The sequence below is a fragment of the Oryza sativa genome, chromosome 7 (assembly GCF_034140825.1).
Source record: "Oryza sativa Japonica Group chromosome 7, ASM3414082v1".
NCBI classification, from domain to species: Eukaryota; Viridiplantae; Streptophyta; class Magnoliopsida; order Poales; family Poaceae; genus Oryza; species Oryza sativa.
Genome location: NC_089041.1, coordinates 24,019,665 through 24,032,725, shown reverse-complemented (window position 1 = coordinate 24,032,725; position 13,061 = coordinate 24,019,665). Strand labels below are relative to the sequence as shown.

At 45.6% G+C, this 13,061-nt stretch overlaps 3 protein-coding genes across 3 annotated transcripts; 1 reads left to right on the top strand and 2 right to left on the bottom strand.

The window, feature by feature from the left end:
- Nucleotides 1-128: 128 nt before the first annotated feature.
- LOC107277568 (uncharacterized) lies at nt 129-1,247 on the bottom strand. Its single transcript, XM_015790215.3, has one exon. The coding sequence runs from the start codon at nt 1,225-1,227 to the stop codon at nt 349-351; it is 879 nt and encodes a 292-aa protein (XP_015645701.1). The 5' UTR covers nt 1,228-1,247; the 3' UTR covers nt 129-348.
- Nucleotides 1,248-6,058: 4,811 nt separating this feature from the next.
- Nucleotides 6,059-10,607, top strand: LOC4343746 (NADH dehydrogenase [ubiquinone] iron-sulfur protein 4, mitochondrial). The gene is made up of 5 exons (XM_015792449.3): nt 6,059-6,306; nt 7,582-7,670; nt 8,124-8,253; nt 8,928-8,957; nt 10,293-10,607. Exons 1-5 carry the CDS (start codon nt 6,136-6,138, stop codon nt 10,350-10,352), a joined length of 480 nt encoding a protein of 159 aa, XP_015647935.1. The 5' UTR covers nt 6,059-6,135; the 3' UTR covers nt 10,353-10,607.
- Nucleotides 10,608-10,844: 237 nt separating this feature from the next.
- On the bottom strand, nt 10,845-12,138 carry LOC9269794 (uncharacterized). Its single transcript, XM_015792448.3, has one exon. The coding sequence runs from the start codon at nt 12,068-12,070 to the stop codon at nt 11,039-11,041; it is 1,032 nt and encodes a 343-aa protein (XP_015647934.1). The 5' UTR covers nt 12,071-12,138; the 3' UTR covers nt 10,845-11,038.
- Between the last annotated feature and the right edge of the window lie 923 nt (nt 12,139-13,061).

The window sequence follows — 13,061 nt, the reverse complement described above, 5'->3', positions numbered from 1 at the left end:
AAAAACATGTTTCCACAACGTATAAACGAATGGCGCTCTCTCAAATCAACCAGAGATCCAGAAGTCGAAGGCATAGTTAACATACATAGAGATGAAAATAAACTGCCAGTACACCAGGGACGAGTTAATGGACAAAATTCTGTAAAATTTATGAACAATTTTGGGTAGCCACACAAGAAGGGGGCTGATGCTACATGAACACTGGATGCAATTGCAACCAAACTGAATCGAAACGGTAGGAAAGATAACAAAAAAAATCTGATCTTCCTGGCCACCCTACTGTACAAACATTTACAAACACGGCGTTGATTTTTTCACAGCGTGTGGTGAATGAATCCACGCGAATTACTACCCTTTCTTCCCATGTGGATGACTTCTCGGCGAGATCAACTCATGGACACCGGAGCTACCCCTCTTGCCGTGCGAAGGACCCAGCAATGGCGTCACGGCCATCTTCTTGTCGCTCGCCTTCTTGCCGAGAACCTTGACGGCGGCCTTCGATCTCCTCACGCCGTGCGCCCCGCCGGCGCCGCCGGCGCCATTAGAGCTGGCCGTCAGGATCGGCACGAGGTACCACCAGACGGAGGTGCAGCAGATGGCGAACACCTTGCCGAACACCACGAGGCTCGCCAGCAGCAGCACCGCCACGAACGGCATGTAGTGGCGCGGCCGCACGTCCGACCACGACCACCTCACGCCGGCCTTCCGCTTCGCACTCCCCGGCTCCGCCGCCGCCGCGGCGGCGGCGGGGCGCGCGGGCTTGATCACGTCCTCCCTGGGGCTGGCGGGCTCCGACGTCGGTGGCGTGGACGACTGCGACGAGGTCGCCGACGTCGCGGCCGCCTGCTGCTTCCGCTTGTTCTTCCCTCCCTTCCGCTGCTGCTGCTCCTCCTCCTCAGGCGGGAGCTTGACGACGATGGGCACCCACCCTTTCCCCTCCGACTGCACGAACCGGACGAGCACATGCTCACCACCACCACCGCCGCCGCCCTCCCCCGGTGCGCCGCCGCCGCCGGCGCCGCCGACTTGGCGAAGGATCTTCTCCCGCCGCGACTCGAGCTCGGACAGCACGGTGGAGAACTTGTCGAGCCCCCTCGACGCGTACGGGTTCTCCTTCTTCCCACCACCACCACCGCCGCCCTGCTTCTTCTTCTTCGCCTCCGGCGCCGCCGCCTTGCCGTCGACGTCCTTGAAACTGCCCGTGCCGCAGAACAACATCTCTTGCATATTACCGTGTGCGGATCAACGATTTCTGGCGCCACGGGCACGAGCCTTTTAAAGAGGATTTGCCAACGCAACGCAACGCAACGCGATCGCCTCTGTTTCTGTCCCGACTCGTTTATTTCTTGGGTCTCCGCGACGACCTGCTCTTCTTCTAGTACGTGTTATTATTATTTTTTTTGTGTGTTTTTCTTTCTGGAGCAAAGACTTGATCTTCAGATGTTGGCGCGTGATTGCTGCCTGCCTATGCGTGTGCTTGGTCAAGTATGGATGTCTGAAAGAAATATGTATTCAATTTCGTTCAGAAAGATACTACTGTTCAGTTTTGTAAAAGAAAATTAATTTCGTGCCTTGCTTGCCACGATTGACCCGGTGGAGTTGTGCGAGTAACAAAATGCAGAGGAATCTGCCGAGAGCAATTTGGCCGGTACTAGCTTTTTAGTATGTGATGATAACTAAAATCTTACTATTAATTTACTCTTGTGATTCTGCATCAAGCTAGCTACCGACAATGACAGTTACCCGTCGATCGAGCTCGGTTCGAGCTCACGATCTGCGCCGGATTGTATATCGAGCTCAGCTCGAGCACAGAATCGATCTGATTATGTGCAGCTCGGATCAGATTAGCTCTAAGATGCTGGTTAATTGGTTGACCATATCAAATGGGATCGGATCATTACAGTTCCTGCATCTATTATTCCTTTTCTTGAAAAAAAAAAGAGAAAACAACGTTTCTGCAGCACGATTTTTTTGCTGCAGGTTTCGGGTAATCACGTTGGTTTCACGAGCTAACGGCGCTGAGATTGGTTTTTCGACGTCATCGGTTTCTCTCGTTTCGTGGTTTTGGAGATGATGATTGCCTGCATTTTTCTGCCAGATCATGATGTCATCGCGTTTTGCAGCGTTGATTTCTCGCGAGCGTGAGAGCTTCTGGCCCGCGGTAATATTTGATTGCTGGGCAAGGCGTGGACTCTGAATTCTGAAAGCCCTTATCGCTCGCGCCGCGCAGATAACCTTGAACAGTTGAATGGATCAAAACTCAAAAGGCTGCGTGATTAATTCATCTGAAAACGAGTCAAAGTTTCGAGTGCAGGTATAAGTCAAACTTAAATTATAAATGTCTATTATTTCTTTTTTGAAAAACTAACTATGTAAATTTTAACCTGAAGAAGAACAGCCATAATATTTGAAATCAATCCGGTAGCCTACTGTAATTAGTTTAACCAGTTTTAGTTAATGGCAGGGGAGCTGATCTTGTTTTTGGGTGCAGTTAATTACTACGTTAGTTCGTAATCATTTAATTTGCTTGACTCAACGGGCTAAAGACCTGTGGCATTCTAGTATCTCTATCTGCTTTATCTGAAGAAGAATGTTCGACGGAAGTGGTCAAGAACACGGCAGATAGATATGACGACGTGCATCACGTACCTCACGTACAGTACAATCAAGTTAATTCATCGCCAATTCCTACTAGTTAGTTAGTTACTCCTGCTAATTCTTATCAAGTTCATCACTGACATCAGCGAGACAGTTATTATATAGTATAGTACTTCACTAGCAATGTCACAATTGATCATCGTTACCTGGCTGAAAACAATTGATTATCATTCAACATCACCACAATTCACACAGTTTACGGAGTATGATAAATCTCTTCAAAATTTATTGTAAAAAAAATCAGCCAAAGATCAGCTAAGTACTATATTATTTTATTAACCAATTCACTGACGAATCAACAGACAGTTGCGTCAGCTATATACGGCTTGAACTCTGTTTTTTTTTTTAAAAAAGAAATTTATGTACGACTTGAAAATTGATTAATCATCAGTATTACTGAGTTAGCCGCCGGCCGGCGCCTGACAAGGATAAGCTGCCACGCCAGTTAAATTAACATGTGAATCTAATTAAGCTCTCGATTAATTTCAAACCTTCTGGATGGATTGTGTCTAACCATGCGTGCAGAAAATTAACGCAGGATGTTGCTGTCACTTGCTCATCCATGACTATCATTACGACCATGCTTTCATAGCAGAATGTCATAATGCACCGCAACTATCCAATAAAAAAAAGTCGTTATCGTAATGTTTTTCTAATAGAACGCAAACAAAGAAGACTTTTATGTATTTTTCTACGTGAGCACGTACATTAAAATCCACATTTTGTACTTTCTGGAAAAAATCTTACTGGATATGAATGAGGACAGGGATTGAGATTTTAGGGTTGTGCATGATTTCCTCGATGATCGTGGAAAAATAAATAGTGGATTAACGTGACCTTAGAAGAGTGTTACACGTCAGCTGTTGCTTGTTAAATAAAATGCACTGTTCTAGAACTAGGAAAAAGATCCAAGATAGGAATACCGTTTGTATTTATTACTGTATTCAGGTGGACTTATTTGTGGATTTCGTTGGCATCAATGTTGAAAGTGATTTAGAGATGTCATATTGCATTTTCATGTGATCATAGTCATACGTATTTGTCCTACACAATGTTAATCACCTTTCATTTTTAGGCGAAATACTAGAGATTTACTCCCTCGTTTTGTAGATATTTAACGTTTAAAACAAGTTTCGATCAACTAGTATAAGTTTATAAAATTTAATTAGTCTATATTATAAGCAGAATACACTTATACTTCTAATTCTTTTGTTTTTAAACTAAGCATGCGAAACTATTGATAGTTAAAGTTTCAAAATAAGATCCAAATATTTTCCTAAACATCAAATATTCAATACCAAATGGTGTATTAAATTATCTGAATACACTTATTATGGGTGGTTATGCTCTTGATGAACTTCATCACAGGGTAGTTGATATAACGGAACTGAAAAATGAAGTCTATAATTTATCGAAGGAATAAGTTTATCTGAGGTCTCTTAATTTTACACCGATTCCGTTTTTCGTTCTTGAACCCTAAAACCAGATACAACCAGTCCTTAAACTGTCAAAACCGGTGCAAATGAGGTCTCTCAGTGGTTTGGAAGGCGGTTTTGGCTGACGTGGGCCTAACGTGGCTGGTTTGACTAGGTCTCCATCCCACATGACATTGACGTAGCGCTTACCTGGCAATTATATCTCGGAAAATAATAAAAATCGTTTCCCACATGTGAGCTACACACAAAAATATTTTTAAAATAGTGGGGCCCACGTGGGCCTCACATGTCATTCTCTCTCCTCTCTCGGTTCTCCCTCTTCTTCCCTCCGCCGACCCCGACCTCTTCTTCGCCGTCCTTGATCGGCGGCCTCGGCCAGTTCGGCATCATCACCCGTGCCCGCATCCCTCTCTCCCCTGCATTTTGTACTCTCTGGAAAAAAAAATCTTACTGTATATGAATGAGGACAGGGATTGAGAGTTTTAGGGTTGTGCATGATTTCCTCTATGATCGTGGGAAAAAATAGTGGATTAACGTGACCTTATAAGAGTGTTACACGTCAGCTATTGCTTGTTAAATAAAATGTACTGTTCTAGAACTAGGAAAAAGATCCAAGATAGGAATATCGTTTGTATTTATACTATATTCAGGTGGACTTATTTGTGGATTTCTTTGGCATCGATATTGAAAATGATTTAGAGATGTAATCTTGCATTTTCATGTGATCTTTTTTTTTTCAGAACTTCATGTGATCATAGTCATACGTATTTGTCCTCCTACACAATGTTAATCACTTTTCATTCTTAGGCGAAATACAAAAGACTTACTCCCTCGTTTTCTAGATAGTTAACGTTTAAAACAAGTTTCGGCCAATTAGTATTAAGTTTATAAAATTTAATTAGTCTATATTATGGGCATAAAACATTGATACTACCAAGTCTTTTGTTTTTAAACTAAGCATTTCAAAGACTATTGATAGTTAAAGTTTCAAAAGTAAGATCCAAATAGGTAAAGTTAACTATAGGACACTCAAAATTTGTGTTTGTTGATAGAAATCATAAAAACGTGTCACGGCTGAAAGACACTCTTAAAAAACTGATAATTTGCTAAATGACACTTTCGGCTCAATTGAAAAGAAAAGTTCTTAAAAAAGACAAGGATGCCCCCACGGTCAAAAGATTTTGAACTGAGACTAGGGTGAAGATAAAATATCACGTATACTAGTGATGTACTTGGGGTGATGCTAAATTTGGAGTTGCATAATTTCTAAATTCGTACTTTAACGTTATGTTTGAAGCATGTGATTCTAGGGGCATTCTTGTCTTTCTCAAGAATTTATCTTTTTAATTGAGTCGATATTGTTCTCTAACAAATTACTAGTATTTTTAGATGTCTTTCATTTGTGAATGTTTTTTCGATGTCTATCAGCAAATTACACGAAATTTAGATGTTTTGTAGTAAAATTTGCCATCCAAATATTGTCCGGCCTAACCATCAAATATTCACGACCAAATGGTGTATTAAATTATCTGAATACACTTATTATGGGTGATTATGCTCTTGATGAACTTCATCACGGTGTAGTTGAAATAACGGAACTGAAAAATGAATTCTATAAATTATCAAAAGGGCCATCAAGAATTATTCCAGAGGCAGCCCAATATAACATTGCCGGCCCAGATAAGTCAGTGGTTCATCTGGACCAAAACCCAACGAGCTAGTCTAACCTCGGTATGGGCCTTCAACTCCAAGGCTGCAGATCACCCACTGGACCATAACTGGGCCCAGCACACAGAAACAAATCGAATTCGCACCAGTCTGGGCCGCAAGGCCCGGCCCATAAACCAATCGGATCCCACAACACTGGGCCGAGAAGATTGGCCCAACATGAGCTGCTTCCAACATATCCTCGGTCCAGCCGTCTCTTCTCCCAAGTTCTGAAGTGCTCTCTCTCTCTCTCTCTCGGTGTTTCCCCTTCGGCCTTCTCGTCCGCCCCTTCTCTCCTCCACCATCCGCCTCACCGGCGTACGGCTCCGACGAGATGGCCGCCCCGCTCCGGCGGAGCCTCCCCTCCCTGGGGCGCACGCTCCTCTCGCCGTCCCCCGCGCCCGCGCGGATGCTCTCCGCGGCGGCGTCCGACGCCCTCGTCGAGATCAAGCCAGGCGAGATCGGCATGGTCTCCGGCATCCCCGAGGAGCACCTCCGCCGCAAGGTGCGGTGCTTCGCTGACCTTACCTCTGATTTATGTAGTGGCGATAGATTGGCTAGCCCTCGCGGATCCGTGTGGGAATCGCTCGAGATGTCCAGGTTTGGTGGGTTGTTTTGGTCGTTACTCGTGTTTAGGGATAGAGGCATAGAGCCTGGAGGCGTCGGGTCGTGAACTCGTCGTACGGACTACAGTGCTATCGCTAGTAGACGTTCGAATCGTGGAGTGGATAGAAATGCGAATTTGGTGATGATGTTTTACGCTTGTGTGGTTTGAACTGCGTTTAGAACTTGGGAGGAATGTGCTGCTCTCCAGGTTGGGTTCTCCCACTTTAGATTATGTTAGTGGAGGGCTGGAGGCAACAGAGTTTGATCAAATTATCCTGATTTGGTTTATGTACTGTGAATGACTGAATGTATATAGGTGTATGTTCTTACCTTTCAAATTGTTTGTGATTAGAGTTGACAGTATTGGTGTTAGAGAACTGTACATACCAGAGTTTAGATGATGCTAGGATGCTTATTATTTATCCATTTTCTTGGTGTACATCAAACTTAAAAATACATTTGATAGAACTAACTGCATACAAAGAAAGATGAAATTGCTAGCAATGCTTAGCTATTGAATTTAGATAACTTGTTGGACTATGAACTAATGTCTGTTTCATACCATTTCATAGTTCTTGTAATTACCTCAAAATCCATGTAGAGGCCTACTTGTAGAGTGGTAGTTTCTTGTTCTGACTTCTGAGGAACAGAGCTTCCATGAAATAGTTTTCTCTACAACATAATCTCGTTAATACGAATATTGTTTGATGATCAATTCTTCTGTTGTTTCAAAGATCCGTCTTAACTTCAAAGAGCTTAGAAGCATCTTATGATATGGCCCAATGCTGATAGCACCACTTCAGTCACATTTTTCATGGTATTATCAACCTTATGTTTGTCTGCAGAGAGAGGATGCCTACACATCAATAGATCTTATGTTTTTGCAGATTTATTATACAGAGTGAGCCCTAGAAAATATTTTGATTGTGATCTATGTTCTTGTAGATCATTAGACTGTTAACAAGTGGTCTCCCCCACCTTTTAGTGTTTATACAGTAAACGGCCTTCTAAATGGCCTACGACAGGATTGTGTTATTCAGATAGGTTTAAATATTTATACTGTAAAGAAAATATGATTTTTGTTGCTGCCACTTTTGTTCTTTTAAGACTCACTGTATGCTTTTCAACTACCTAGCTGGGAAGACATGATCAACTTATCCTTGTGTATTTGCAGGTTGTAATATATTCACCCGCTAGGACTGCATCTCAGCAGGGTTCAGGCAAAGTCGGGAGGTGGAAAATCAACTTTGTGTCAACCCAAAAGTATGTTTCCAGTTTTGTTTTATTGGTTATTGTTGATTCATTTTCATGAATTATTTACCTCAAACCCTGTGTTGCTGTTTGGTGAACTGCCTCAATAATATATCAAATGAAAACAAATAGTCTCATATTAAAACTTGATTTACATTCATAACAGAAGAATTCATTGACGATTGAAGTCTGTTTCTTTTTTTCCTTTAACGTGAGATTACCCCCCCTTTTTTTTGTACAATGAAAGCCTTGCAACTGATGCATTTGACCTCTCATTGAGGTGGTCACCTTGGTTTGGTCAAACAGTGTGTACTTAGTCTATTTCATTTCTTTTATGTCTCATGCATTTACTTCATTTAGCTTTATGTATCACCTCCTTATTATATAGCATTCTAGCATACAATTAGATATTACTATTTCAGTTGCTGCCGCTTTTTCCCCTTCTAACATTTGTGTGAATAATAGGTGGGAGAACCCATTAATGGGATGGACATCTACTGGAGATCCATATGCTAATGTTGGTGAAGCAGGGCTTACGTTTGACAGTGCAGATTCAGCAAAGGCATTTGCTGAAAAGCATGGATGGGATTATGTGGTGAGTTCTTACTATCTGTCTATCCATTCCTGATACTTAACATCAGGTTTAAAAAATAAGGCTATACTTATTTCTGAAATATTAGGATATATTGGAGCAGGATTTAATTGCATATTCTCTCTTGAATGTATAGGATCATTTGATTCTTAATTCTTTACAATTTAGAGGTTAAAGTAAGGAATGTTCTTTTATAGTGTTCTGAATTCTGATGGTCAGGTTTCTGAAGGAAATTTGGTCCATTTATGGGTGCATGGTCTTTTATTTTCAGATTGCCTTGCATCCAATGTGCCATATGATTTAATGTTATTTGCCTTAAATCTTTGTCTTCAGAATCACTTGTCGATGTTTCAATTTTGAAAAATAAAATCTCTAAAAATCCTTCGTATAACTCAAGGAGTAAATCTGTTGTTCCCGATTTTTGTTGTACTTGTAATTTTAGTTAGGACACATGGAACTTTGATTTTATTTCTGTGGCAAACTAGAGCTTTTTCAAACAATTTGTAACTCGTATATTATTTGCGTATAAAATATGTTCTCGACAGTAGGAATGCTTTTGGGGGGCTATGGTGCAGTATTCATTGGCATACCACGAGCCTTTATATTTGTTGGAATCCACCTCCTAAATTTCTTAAGAAATTAGAACTCTTTACTCACATAATGTCTATTTCCTGCAGGTTAGGAAACGCCATACACCTCTTTTGAAGGTCTGTACACCTCCCTACGTATCTTCCATTTTACTGTGTTGATGCATTTTTTTTATATCTACCCAGTTGGTTGCTTTGATTCTTGCATCCTTATAATTTTGTCAATTCATGCATTACAAGTTACTACTAAGTGCCCCTTTTTTAACTTTGTTCAACAACATACCGTGTTCTGGATGGTGGAATATGTGATGTTGAACGTGGTCTGCATCATTTTGGTGGATATAACGTAGTCACAGCCTCACAGTCCCACAGGAAATAGTTGATATTGTGGTTCAAGTGCCAAAGTGAAGAAAAAGCCACCAGTGAATAGAAAAAAAAAACTTAGACAATTTCATCTATACTAATCATATTAGCTCATTTTGTATAAAATGAGGCTATGTAGCTTATTGCAAATAAGTATACTTATTATTTATGTGCTTGCATGTAGCACATACCTGATACATGAAACATGGTAGACGGGGCAGATCATGTCAAATGCATTACAATGTGCCCTTGGTGAGAAGATTGTAGGGACGAAACTGTGGCATACTTTTAAGACTGAGGGAGTGGGCGGAGGCCTACGTAGGAGGGAAGTTGAGAGTGCCATCTTGGAAGTGTAAGACAAGAAGAGGAGACGTGGAATCATGTGATGGGATGCTTTAACATTGGGTGTGAGGAAGGATTAATCAGATTAGTTTGAAGGACCAACTTGAGCAGGGGTTGAAATGAATGCCAATGACCCAAATGGGAGAGACGACGGGAGGTCCTGATCGAACGGGTGTTCTGCTACATGATGGTGGCACTCGACTGATTTGTTGACCTTCGAATTTTCTGTCTCCGTGACTTTGAATTGAACGAAAGGCACTCCTTTCATTCTAGAAAGTAGATAGCAATAGAGCATTCACATTAATCACAACTTAGCAAGTCAGAAGATTGATAGGGAAAAATCCAAAATTTGCATCAACTGTAGGAGTACATCGAATGTGATCTAGTCAGAGAGTCCCTCATCCTCATCAACTCCTATCTTTTGTTAGTACCAAGCCGATGAGGACAAGCTAGTCACCACTGGCTACCATAGTAGTTGAATTTACGTGCCTAAAGCTTACGGATGCAACGCGACCACTGTTTTGGCAGCCTTTTCAGGGTGCATGCATTCTTTCATACATCCTGCCAAGGGTGTAATTAACCATCTCTGCTACCCTTTTTGCTAAGGATTTGAAGGACAAATACTGCGGGACGAAGGGGATATCACTCTTCTCCCAGATTTTTTGACCAATTTAATACATACCGTCCAGGTTGTTGTGCATTAAGTTAGTAGCTTCCCTGTAATTAACCAATTGTTTTTCTGTCATGCAGGCCAAATCTTATGCAGAGAACTTCAAGTGGAGGGGTCCCCCGAAGGCAGAGCAAGCCTGAGCACTAATCTTGCATGCTACATTGCTAGCAGGACATGCACAAGATGGTGTTTACCCCCATATGTGTTGTTTTTGGTTTCTCCAATCTGTTGTGCGAGTGTGGGCTTAGACCGTTCCTCAACCAACTCTCAATTATAATAAGCGTGCACTGTGATCAAATAGAATGATTTCCTGTGTACTAAAATTGTTTACCATTATCCTTCCACATCATTTCATAAAGATCCTTTACCTGTTTGCTTAGGTTGTTAAAGCAAAACTTAAGTGTTGTTCTGCCCTGGTTTGCTCTCAACTCTTGGAACACGACAGTGAAGACGTTTTTCTTTATTTTGTTTGATAACGCGACACGGATAATGTGATTGCGACCACGCATTTGTCTAACCTGGGTTGTCCATGCATGCATCTATCCTGGGATGTCCATGCATGCAGACGCAATCACTTGTCGCTGTCAAATGGATCATTAGTGCTAAACTACATGAGAACAAACAAATCTCACTAAAGCAAAAGTTACAATTTTCCCTTGCATTCTCCGGTCAACATCATATATACTTTAGAACCTGGCCTTGCATCCTATAAGCTTCGCAAAAGAGGAAGCAGCCGATCTAGTTTGCTACTACTAGTAACATTGCACCTTAACACGATTACATCTATGCACTACTAAAGTTTGCTCCGGCTTGATGCATCACGTCGTCACGCGTCGCCGGCGGCGCGGCGGTGGGTGTTGCATTCGTCGCCGGCGGCGCGGAACCTCCAGGCGAAGACGTAGTCCCTCGACTCGCACTGCAGCCGGGTGACGTCGCACGGTGCATGGACGGATGACCACTTGCCGTCGCGCTCCCACGCGATCTTGGCCGAGCACGAGAACCCCTTGCATGTCTCCGGCAGCGCCGCCGCCGCCGCCGCCGGCTCGGACACTACCAGCGCCACCTCGCCGCTGATCCTCCTGGACGCGGCGGTGGCCACGGCGTCGAGCCACGGGCACTCGGGCTGCCCCACCATTCGCTTGTACGCGTCGTTCACCAGCCGGACGCGGTTGCTGGAGTCCGAGACCACCGCCGGGAGGGAGTCCGACTCCAGCTCCGCCTCCACCTCCTCCGCCGTCTTCGGGGCGGCTGCGGCGGCGGCGGCGGTGGTGCGGCCGACGTCGATGTGGACTGACTCGACGTGGATGGTGGAGCCCACGGGGCGCACCGCGCGCGGCTCCAGCAGCTTCCGCGGCTCCAGCAGCTTCCGCAGCAGGTCGCGCTCCACGAGCACCACGCCCCTCTCCTCGTCCTCGTCCTCCACCTCCACCACCGTCGGCGAGAGCCTCGTCGAGTCCCCGGCACTCGGCGACACCGGCGCCAGCGCACTAACCCCGCCCGCACTCTCCGGGGCCGGGACGACCACCACCGACACGCGCGCCCTCGTCGCCGTGGCCACCGCCGCGCACCGGAGCGGCGCCACGGGGACCGGGTACGCCGGCGCCCTCTTCCTCTTGGCCCCCGCCGGCGGGGACACCGGCGGCACTACGCTGGGCCGCCCCCGCTTCCGCGCCCGGCACGGCCTGCTCTGCAGCTGGCAGAGCACGCGGTTCGTCGCCGCCACCGCCGCAGCACCGTCACCACCACCCGTCACCCCCGCCGCCGCCGCCGGCAGCACGGGCTTGGGCGCGATGGGCCTGAACCTCGCCATGATCTCGTTGGCCTTCACGGCCATGTCCACCGGCTGCACCATGGCCATGGCGAGACGTACACCGGACGAACGAACGAACGGTACGCTCGCTCTCGCAGGTGGTGAACGGATGCGTTGGGGCCCGAGTGGTGGGGTGGTGGGGTTAAGAAGGCGTGGGCGGCCAATCGGATGCGCGCAGGGGGGAGGGGCACGTGGGAGGGCGGGGCGGGGTACGTGGGCGACCGCGCGGGGACGCGGCCGACACGTAGGCGGAGCGGAGTCGCGGGCCGCGCGCTCCGGTGGATTCCAGCCAGCAGCGCGAGGCGTATGGTGGGGTGAGGTGAGGCGAGGTCGCGTACTCGCGTTGCGCTGCATGCGGCGTCCGCCCCCCTCGGGCGCATCGTCCCCCGTGGCGCGTTCCGCCGCGGTCACTGGCTGGCTGGCGTGCCCCGCGTGACGGCGTGAGGCCTCATTGGCAGAAGGCCGTGTGGCGCTTTTGCGCTCGCCTCCACCAACCGGCTCGCTTGTACTCTAGCACCACGGTAAGTTTAGCGTATAGGCGGACACCGGGACACACCACTTTACCTTTTTTTTTTTTTGTTTTTCACTACCAGATCGAATGATCAATCTGCGTCAAAACTGCTTTTTGGTCATACCTTGCCGTGCATGCATGCATGTACACTCCGACTCCGGTGGTGTACTCATGCTTTCGAGATTACTTCTCAGCTGAGGTACATATTGTTTCAGCCAGCACAAAACCGCCTAAAAGTTGATATATCCGCACGTGGTTTTGCTGGTCATGTATGGTCTACGAGACTATACATGCATGTACATACAAAATCTCGGAGGGAAACCAGACGATGCAATGTAAACCACGACGACAAACGCTTTGCTATCTTTCCGATGAATTAAAAGCTGGTGACGACGGTCTCCAGCACGTGGCACACATCAAGACCGGGCGAACGCTTGCTTACGTCGCTCGTCGGGACTAGATGCATGCACCATCCGTTTCCTATAGCCAAAGCCGGAGTTTCTTCGCCTGGACGAGGAGCAAAATTTA